This window comes from Physeter macrocephalus, chromosome 8 (genome assembly GCF_002837175.3).
Source record: "Physeter macrocephalus isolate SW-GA chromosome 8, ASM283717v5, whole genome shotgun sequence".
Lineage (NCBI taxonomy): Eukaryota > Metazoa > Chordata > Mammalia > Artiodactyla > Physeteridae > Physeter > Physeter macrocephalus.
In genome coordinates, this window is record NC_041221.1 from 146671328 (window position 1) to 146681956 (window position 10629).

The following is a 10629-nucleotide window of genomic DNA, read 5'->3' on the forward strand; positions in this document are numbered from 1 at the left end:
GGCCATGGCTCACGGGCCCAGCCGCTCCGCGGCATGTGGGATCTTCCCGGACCGGGGCACGAACCCGCGTCCCCTGCATTGGCAGGTGGGCTCTCAACCACTGCGCCACCAAGGAAGCCCCCAACTTAATTCTGAAATGACCAGAGAATTTCTGCTCACCAACATAAATCATCACTAAGAATTCAGATTCATTAAAGTTGGCTTATAATTAGCTAGGAGATTTAAAAAATATATTGAATCACTTTGAAGACGACTGTTTAGTTAGGAAATGATGTCAGAGACCAATATTCTCATTTTTTAGTAGAATGGTTCTTTCAACTTGGGGAAAGAAAATTCAAGAGACTAAAAGCTAGAGCTTGCATGTTTCAGCATCAGTAAAGCCTGGGGCTGAGAAGAGCCTTCTCATGTGGCAGGCACAGCAGGCATGCCGTTATAATCATGGCTGATTAAACGGCCAACTGAAGGTCAGGTGACCCTGTCAGAAACAGAATCGTAGTCTTTCAGCTCTTTAACATGGTTTCATTTGGAGCTGTTTATTTGGCTCAGTACATTGGAATGTGAGACAACTCATCACATATTTATTGAACATCTACCATTGTAATCGATACATTGTCAGGATTCCAGTAACAGCAGAAAGGAACACAGGCTGCTTCATGCCTTTGACAGATTTACATTGTGGCAAAGCAAGAATATAAATCATGGAAATACAGAGCAGTGTGAAGAAAGAGCTTAAGAGACATAAACTGATAGAAAAGTCAGATAGCACTTCTATTTGGATAAATCAAGCATAGTTTCATGGAAGAGGTACCACTTTGAGCTGGACATTGAAGAATAGGTAGGATCTCATCAGATGGAGAATGGAAATATAGAAGGCATTCTATAAACACATATATGCAGCTGGGGAAACTGGGGTGTGTTTTCATAAGAGCAAGTAATTCAATTTGAGTAGAAATATATAGTATTTGTGATGATACAATGGAAGGTGAGTCTGGAAGGTAGATTTTACCCATATTATATGAGTGACAGTGTTATAGAGGTAATGAAGGATTGAGTAGGGGGCAGTCTTGGGTTTGAGACCAGTAGTTACCATTTGACTTGTCTCTGTTCTGAGACAGTAGACGTACCTGGGTCAACTTATGGCATAAGTTATTAGAAATCCAAGTCTAGACCAAATTATGAAACAACTAAGTTTATGTTTGGTATGGTTTGATTCTTTGGACCTTCCACCATAGCCTTCTTCCTCTTCCCATTCTTCTCTAAGTGGAACTTGTATCTAATTCCACCCCTGGTGAGGAATGTCTGATAATGACTTGGGGATTGGAACGGTGGGAATAATAGTTCTGAGGAGCATTCCTGTGTTATCAGGAGGACTCAAAGTCAAAGGCTTCAGGACTCCAAGGAATCACCTTATAATGGCACAATATGAGGCAGTAGGGTAAATAGCTTGCTATGGAAGAACTGGCATGGACCCCTCAAATCATATAAACAGCTTCTCCCTGTCTCCCTCTGTGTCTCACAGGAACCACTGGTTGTAAGAAAGACAGCCTGATTCAGAGTGTGAATAACAGGACAAACCATTCCCAATAGTGGAAATGACTCAAAGTATAGGTGCCATGCTTTGCTAGTCATGTTCTTTTCATGAACTAATAAAGGGGCATGAAGCAGTTAAGATAGTGGAAAGCTAACTAAAAATCAGGAGGTTCTGGCTTTTAGATCTAGATTTAAGTAGCAATTTTCACATTTGTTAAAAAAAAAACTAGAATTGGATATATAAGTTCTAAGGGTCATTTTACCTCCTTAATATCATATAGGAAGGTGTAAATTATGGGATGTCCCTCCCTCTAGTGTGGAGCCATAGAAGAATGTCAACTCTTTGAGAGTTCCTTTCTTAATGCCTGTCCAGTACAGAGGGCTGTGGGGAAATGAGAGCTGCAGATGGACAGCTGACAAGGGAACTGGGGACCCAGATATTCAGTCAGCTCCACAAGGTGACATTCTGTCAGGAAGATGTTCTGCTGCACAGATGGCCCCTGTGGGTGGTTCTGGGAGTGCCTCTGTTTGCAGGAAGGAGTGATCACATTCCGGAGTGCTGCTCGGAAGCGGCGGGAGAGTAGGTTGTAGATAATGGGGTTGACAGCTGAGCTCAGGTAGAAGAAGACACCTGGAATGCAGGGGATTAAGAGACATGCCAAGGAGAAATTGGGGGAGAGGTATGACAGGGAGAAGCATAAATATTTAACAAAGGTCTTGAATCCCTTTGATTGCCTCATTTGGAAGTGATAATATACATAAGACTCTAATTGAGTATACAAAATACTCTGAACAGATCTACCACCTGTGTGCTTAGGAATCAAACCCAGAAAGATTAAAGAGTCTTGGAAAAATTGAGGCTGGCATGGGATCTCTCTGAGATGTTTGGCAACTTCCTTTGATCCCCACTTGTTTAATCAAAGAACATGTTCCCATAGCATTAACGAGAGATGCTTAAGTATCAGAGGAAAGAGAGATTTTTTTTTTTAATCTCATTGATGTTTTGCTTAAATCTATAATTTGAAACTGCAAGTAATGGAGGAATAGTAAATCAGTCAAGGCATAGTCTCTGCTGAGACTCCTTAAATTGCTAAATATCTCTTCAAAGAAGTACTCCGCAATGTCCTTTCCCTACCCAGCCTTTCCCCTTGATGGCTCTTCTCACCTTATTTCCAACCTTATTGAATATTTGTATTTTTCCATTTGTTTTCTCCACCAAATGTCTTGCACACTGCCATTTTCTTGGTTGGTATACACTTTTCCTTTATTACCATATCCTATTCTATTTTCTCAAGGCCCAGGGGGAGCCTAAGGTTGAGAATCAGAGGACTTAGTTTCTGATCTTGGCCTTTGCTTATTCTGTGACCCTGGACAGAACTGGCACTTCAATTTCTTTTTCTCTGTAAAATGGGAATGATAATACCTTTTTAACTCACCTCCCTGGATTATTGTGAGGATTAAATTGAGATACTGTCTACAGAAGGGATGAGAATAAGCATATAAAACAAGTGATAGGTGCTGTCCTCAACACATTCATTGTTGTCCTCATTTATATAGTTCAGGACATTCAGAGTGCCATATGCCCTGTGGACAGAATTGGGCAGGGAGGAGTGTAGGAGGGGAATATTTCTATAGACAGTTAATTTGTTCAATAGAGAAATACTGATTGAACTCATTATACGACTTTGAGGCACATTGGAAGGTAGTGGATTTAGACTTTGTTCTCCAAGGACTTGGAATAGTATTGCAGAACAAGATTTATGCCTAACTTCAGTAATTAACAAAAGGATGATACCAAACAGTATCTGTTAAGAAAAGAGCAAAATATGTGATACCAACAGTCATGCTATGGAAATTCACATAATGGCATAAACACAAGAACTCTAATGGTCATGATAAATTTAATGGGGGTGATTGGACTCTAGTGAGACCATGAAATGGGTAGGAGATATTGGGGAAGAGAGGAGAGAGTGCTGCAAGTAGAAGGCTTAGTGTGCACCAGTGTGCTATGATTATTGTGCAAGAATAATGCTGAATGTACAGAAATCCCTAATTCACCAGTTTGACAAGCATTCAATGCATGGTTTATGAATGAAAATACTATAACTTGAGGGTCAAAAGGCAAGTTGGGGCCATTTCTGGGGTAGCATTTAAGAGGCTTAGACATCATCTGGTTGGCAAGGTGGGGAAGGAAGAAATTACATCTTAACAGGAAAATGTTATTGTAAATGCACAACTTGGGAATCTTAAAATGGTTGTCTTGATGCCTCTGGAGAAGTGTAGATCAAGCCTCATGTGATCTTGTGTGTTTTCCAATTTTTTTTAAGAATAATTTATTTTATTTTGTTTTAAAAAATTTTTATTAGAGTATAGTTGATTTACAATGTTGTGTTAGTTTCAGGTGTGCAACAAAGTGAATCAGTTATACATATACATATATCCACTCTAGTATTGAGTAGAATTCCCATACAGTAGGAATTCCCATACAGTGCTATACAGTAGGTCCTATACAGGTCTATACAGTAGAATTCCCATACAGTGCTATATATTAGGTCCTTGTTTGTTATCTATTTTATATATAGTAGTGTATATATTATTTATAAACACTCCCATTTTCTCAGACTAACTACAAAGATCAGAGCTGTAAACATTTTTGATTTTTTGTCCAGAATGATAAATAGTTTAACATGGAGGAAAGTCCTAATGTCCAGGTATAAACTGTACACAAGCCCTGCTGAGTACAAAAAAGATGGTTGTAGAATATAGATAATATATATGGTATTCAGTATACATATGAATGCTATTGTTTTTGTTCTGTGCACATCTGGAGCTTAACTTGCATAAATTGATCTCATCTTTCTTCCTTAATGATGTCTTTGATAAAGAGCCCCTAGAACCATCCAGTGACTAGCAGAGGTAGAGGGATGGAAGTGGTGTGACCCTAAGACTAATAGTTACACTGACTGAGAAAGAAAGACTCAGGTGTCCATTCTTTGCTCCATTGTAGAGGAAAGAACCCTGAACTTGAAGTTAGGTGACTGAAGCTTGAACCTTGTTTTTACCATTTCTTCTTTTTAGAACTGTTTTTTAAGCATAAAATGTTGATGATAATATCTAATTTACAAACTTGTGATGGTTGTAGAAGATAGGCTATAGCATTTTACAGCTTAAAAAGTTCTTCAATAGCTATTATTTTATTTGCTTCTTACTGTCAGCCTGTGTTGTGTATAGAGCAGGCATTATTGCCACCTTACAGTTGAGGAAACTTTGGCAAGAAGGAATCCATATTCTGCGTATCACTCAGAATATAAATGGTGGTATTGAGACGCAAATCCAGGTCCTCTGATTTAGTAACCTTTCAACCACTCTCTCTCATATTCTATGGTGTCCTTAACAAGCAGCATTAAAGTAGCCTAAAAGCAGACCTTGAGGCCCCATGAATACCCTTTGGCTGGCTTTCATGAGGGTCTAACACTTGCTGAAGACAATACAGGATTTCAGGGACATGGATGTTTAATAAATAAGAACCAATTAAATCACATGGCCATCGAAAGGAAAACCAAAGGAATCATTCCTTTGACCATTTTCCTGCTGTAATCATCAAGCTTAGAGTTGAGGTCTTTCATAAAGTAGTGTCTCAAATAGTAATATGGTGTATATCTTTTGAACCTGTAACATGCCTAGTCAATACTTAAATAAAATAAAAGTCAAGGGTCTTCATTACAGTATGGCAGATCCCCATGATAAATTGGTATATACAGATAGAACCTACTGCTCTAAGCAAGATGAAGAAGCTGCAGTTACCTGGACACCTGTGATACACCCAAATGAGCTAAATTTTACCTGATACCACATGGATGAGATTGAACACAGCAGCCAGGGATTCAATCCACTCCTCCACAAAGCTGAAGAAGAGCCGATCAATGTGGAATGGGGCCCAACAGATAGCAAACACTAAGACCAAGACAACTGGAAAAGGATGATGAAGGGGAGAGTAAAAGGCAGTCAAAGCAAGAATAGGTATACAGTGCCCACACTGAGTTCATCCATTCCTTCTAGCATTTCCCCTCCATCTTTGTTAAGTTATAATTGCTAAAGGCCAACTAGATCCTAAAGAGACTCTACATAGAATATGTAAACATAAGAATGAATGTTATAGGATTGAAAATCAGTTTTCCATATGGTTGTAAAAGATTTCTTGTGTAATGTAAGTTTCCTTCAGGATATTTAGAATGTATTCAATGTATTCAAAGTTCTGAAAACATTCTATTGTGGAAAATAAATTTTGTTGCAAGTAGACTGTTGGAATCACATAAACTGGATATATAAGTAAAATGATCGTGTTCAAGCAATTTGGTGTTCTTTAAAGTTGTAGATTAATAACAAACTATGAAGTATGGTATCAGTTTATCTTGTTTTTCTAGAAAAAAATTAGAAGTTTCTATGATTTTAGTCATTTAAAATTCTGTAAGTCATCAGGGGAAAGAGAAAGGTCGAACAACCATGAGCATAATACAAGCATCTTAGGATTGGGATGGGGATGTGTCTATTATATTATAAATTGCTAGAGCACAGAATTCCTTCCACTTCCTTTACGTTTGTTTTTACATTTGTTTTGAAATGATTACAGATTTACAGGAAGTTGCACCTTCCAGTTTCTTATTTTCAGCTCCCAAGACAGAGATTGGTGCTACCATAGTTTCTCTAAGGGGCATTTATTCTCCAGAAAAATAAACATGTATGTTTTTTTCTCTCCTGAAGTTGTAAAATACTTTCCTTTCCTTTCTTTTCAAGGCTTGAGATTTACCTCAAAATAATCTAGTAGGGGCTAAAGGAGAGATAGGGATATAGAGGAAACAAGATGAGCGATGAGCTGATAACTTTTAAAGCTGGGTGATGGGTATTTTGGTGTTCATTTTACAATTCTCTGTACTCAAGAGCACATTTGATGTTTTCCATAGTAAATAGTACATATGTTTCCTGTTGGCATTAAAATACTCAGAGTAAGTTGTCTGCCTGCATGATGTGGTTTCAGGAATATCTGGAAGATTCTTCTGAATTTACCTCCCAAGAAAAAGTTCCTAATCTGCTTACTACTGCCTACAATTCCCTCTAGTTAAAAATTTAATTCGTGTTATTATTAAACTCTCTGCCCCCAAAGGCAGATAGTTCACAGTATATTTTATCATTGTGACTTTAATGTGAATACACTTCAAGTCCTTTTGTGAGAAATTATGATCAGAGAGATTATGATCAAAGAGAAATGGGGAGAAATATTGAAGACACTAGATTTCTTAGTAGGGAAAGTCAGGTGCTAACAGGGCCTAAAAAATTTCAAGAAGGTGATTAGTAGAGTTGAAAAGACATACAGTGACCTCACAGGTTTTTGGGTTTTTTTGTTTTGGTTCATAGACATCACGTAGTTACAGTGAGTGTTTCATATGCATATTAGCCTGGAGGATTTGTTTCTTCCAAATTTCATGCTGTGACTTGGAAAGTATATTATAAATCTCCTTTCTCTAATTGATTGGTATCTCATTAAACCAGTTGGATCATATATTTTTATAACATTCTTTTGGGAGAGTGTGGATCAGTGCCTGGATGTGTTTTAAAGTATCTATATAAAAGAGTGTACCGTTTATATAAAAATCATACAATGTCATAGGAGGAATGACTACTTAGAAGGATTCTTAGCCAGATGTCCTTATTCTGGAAGTAAAAGATCCCATGGAGTCCAAGCTTGGGTATCAGGGGTTCAGGATCCCCCTGAAATGTATTGTAAAACATTTGATGTATGTTCGTTTGTACACTTTCTGAGTGGAGAATTCACTGTTTCCACAATATTTTTAAAGAAACCCATAACACAAAATCAGTTAAGAACCACCTGCTCATTTTAGGGGGGGAAAAGAGATACATAAATGCTCTTAGAGTGGATATGATTTACCAAGCATTGAAAAGAGTGTATTACAATGGTTGCAATTTAGTGTGTTATTCTGAGGTTTAAAAACCAAAATAGAACAAAATAGACAGGTCCCAGATGCTTGAGTAAGCCACAGAAGATCAGAACATGACACTACGTTTCAGGAGAATTTTGATCCAGATCCCAGCAGCACTTGATCAATACCAAATATAACTCCTTTGCTTTAACAAACAAGCAAAATACAAAATGGAGGACTCACACAGCATTTTAGTGACTGATTTTCTGGATGGTCTTTGTATATTTGCAGTTACTTCATCTGCTTCAAGGGGTTGGTCTTTCTTCAGCTGCAAGAGAAATGCAGAGATATAAAGAAAGGGAAACATTTTTTCCTCCCATTAGGATCTGAGAAGTGTGACTCTAACACTCATTTTGCAGACAAAAAACTGGACTTAAAGAAATGTAAGAATTTGTTAACATGTAAGAATATGTTTAACAATAAGTTGGAGGTGGAGTTGGATCAAGTTCACCTAACTCAACTGGATAGGTGGTTGTGGCCAAGTTCCAGGCAACCATTTATCCTATGCTACTCTGTAGAACCCTAGTTTTGTAGCATATTAATAGATATTCCATGAAAAATAAGAAATTCTGAAGTTAAAAAATGTTAGATAGGCTTTTTCATTCATCCATTCATTTATTCAATAATTATTAGACATCTATTAGAATGACATTCCTCTGCCATGCGGTGGGTAGGCAGTAGAAAACAAAACCAGGTATTATTTCTGCTTCATGAAGTTTATAGTCTTTATTTTGGGTCTTCTAAGAGCCTTAAAATGCTAATGGACATTACACATTTCCATGGGGGACAATGTATCACCTTTCCTCCACCCCTACCTTGCACATCCCACATCTCCCACCCTCAAAGGGGATAGTGCTTCTTTGACTAAACAATACCCTTCCCAACCCATTTCAGTGGCACACCTGGTACCATCTTGAGAAGCACAATTTGGGAAACCCTGCTTTACAAATATTACCCATAAGGGTATATGTGTTTCCGAGTTTAGATGTTAAAATATACTCTTCCTTGTTGGAAGATATGGTGATCCTTAAAGTAGCATCTGGAAATTTCAAATATTAACATTTCCTGTACATGCAATCTCTCTTGCCCAGTTTAAGTCCCACCTACTCCTGGAAGACTTTTGTGGCCACTGTAGCCCAATGTCCTCTCCTTTCTCTGAACACACATACCACTGAAGATCTACATCATTCATCTAGTTGTGAATTCTTTCTCTTTAATTCATATGTTTCTAATTTGTGGTGATAGTCAGCCAGATAAAAAAAGCTTTAAGGTCTCATGATAAACTACCATCATATATCTAGAAGATAATATAGTATATATTTGCCGATTGGTTCTCCAGCATTTATTCTCCTCTTCTCTTACCAATCGTGCCCTGATTTTCCTAGTGGATTTACTCCTTCTCCATTTCAGAGTTATTAATTTGGGTGGGAATGATCCCATCTCCAGATACAGGTTTAGTCCCTAGATAACTTAGCTGCTATCCTTCAGTCACAGTGATTGGATAATTGAGACCAATGAGATTTCAGATATTTGCTTATACGTTTAGGAATGAAAGTTTCATTTCTCTTTTATTGGAACTACCAGAGGGAGCTTTTTGGTTTTTTCCTCACCATAAGGAATGTGCTTAGAGCCACCAGTGGACTGCTATGCAGATTTGGAGGTTGAAACCAATACCATAGAAAGAAGAGCAAAGAAACAGAAATAAAGTTAGGTCCTTGCTGACATTGTGTGTCTTACTGGATTAATCTTCCCCAAGAGCCAGCTCTCCCTCTGGATTTTTCAGGTCTATGCTCTCTTTCATATTTTGTCAGATTGAGTTGGAGTTCCCTCATTAGCAATGTAGAAAGTCTTGACAAACTAAGACCATCAGTGGAAGGAAAATTCAGCGTGTTTTATATAGTCTCAGGGTAGATTAGGATCAATTTATTGAATTATAGGGAGACATATTTCAATTCAAGATAGAGAAGAAATTAGTGTGGTTATGTGCAACAGTGGAACAGAATGCTCTAAGATGCAGTGAGCTTCCTGGGCTAGATGGCATTTTTACAGAATATTTAATGAATTAATTAATTTTTAATAAATTTATTTATTTATTTTATTCTTTTTGGCTGCATTGGGTCTTCATTGTTGCATGTAGGCTTTCTCTAGTTGTGGCGAGTGGGGGCTACTCTTTGTTGCAGTGCATGGGCTTCTCATTGCGGTGGCTTCTCTTGTTGCCGAGCACGGGCTCTAGGTGCCTGGGCTTCAGTAGTTGTGGCACACGTGCTCAGTGGCTATGCCTCGCGGGCTTAGTTGCTCAACGGCATGTGGAATCTTCCTGGACCAGGGCTCGAACCCGTGCCCCCTGCATTGGCAGGTGGATTCTTAACCACTGTGCCACCAGGGAAGTCCCTACAGAATATTTTAGAGAAGGTATTTAAAATTAAACAAGACTTGGAAGAAAAGATCATTAATAGTTGCCTCCAAAGTTCAACAAATCAATATCCTGTCTCTAACAAACATGTAAGCTCCTAGAAGTCAGGTTGCTTTCAGCATTGCACTGCCCTGAAGTATCCACGTGGATGATTAACAAAACTGGACATCTGTCTCTTGTATATATTGGTGTTCTCTACATATACCTATGTCATCAGAAAGTGAGGGATTAAAGTTCTGTGAGATTTGACCCTTTGGAGTCACCTAGACCTTGAACAAAATAGGGGAAAATATCGTGCAGTTATTAGGAATAAATGGGCACGAACTAAAGGTGATGTTATTAATATAATAGTAAAACAAAATAATGCAGGTATAGTTCTTAACTCAATGGCTGGCACATGATACTCAGTAAGTTATAGATTGTGATTCTGGGAGTTCTCTGGTGGCCTAGTGGTTAGGATTCTGGGCTTTCACTGCCATGGCCCGGGTTCATTCCCTGGGTGGGGGACTGAGATCCTGCAAGTTGCACAGCATGGCCAAAAAAAAAAAAGTTTCATATATTGTGGTTTTGATTATTGTCCTGGATTTACTTGAAAGGCATTTTTTTTTTTTTTTTTGTGGTATGCGGGCCTCCCTCTGCCGTGGCCTCTCCCGTTGCGGAGCACAGGCTCCGGACGCGCAGGCTCAGCGG

At 38.4% G+C, this 10629-nt stretch overlaps 1 protein-coding gene across 1 annotated transcript in view; it reads right to left on the reverse strand.

Annotated features, from left to right (window-relative positions):
- Positions 1-1087: 1087 nt before the first annotated feature.
- The window catches only part of NMUR2 (neuromedin U receptor 2), a 14520-nt gene continuing 4978 nt past the window's right edge, over positions 1088-10629 (reverse strand). The window contains exons 2-4 of the mRNA XM_007115765.3: positions 7710-7794; positions 5374-5499; positions 1088-2161 (exon numbers count right to left, since the gene is read on the reverse strand). Coding sequence (XP_007115827.2) covers positions 1866-2161; positions 5374-5499; positions 7710-7794 — 507 coding nt within the window. The 3' untranslated portion in view covers positions 1088-1865. The remainder of the gene's footprint in view (positions 2162-5373; positions 5500-7709; positions 7795-10629) is intronic.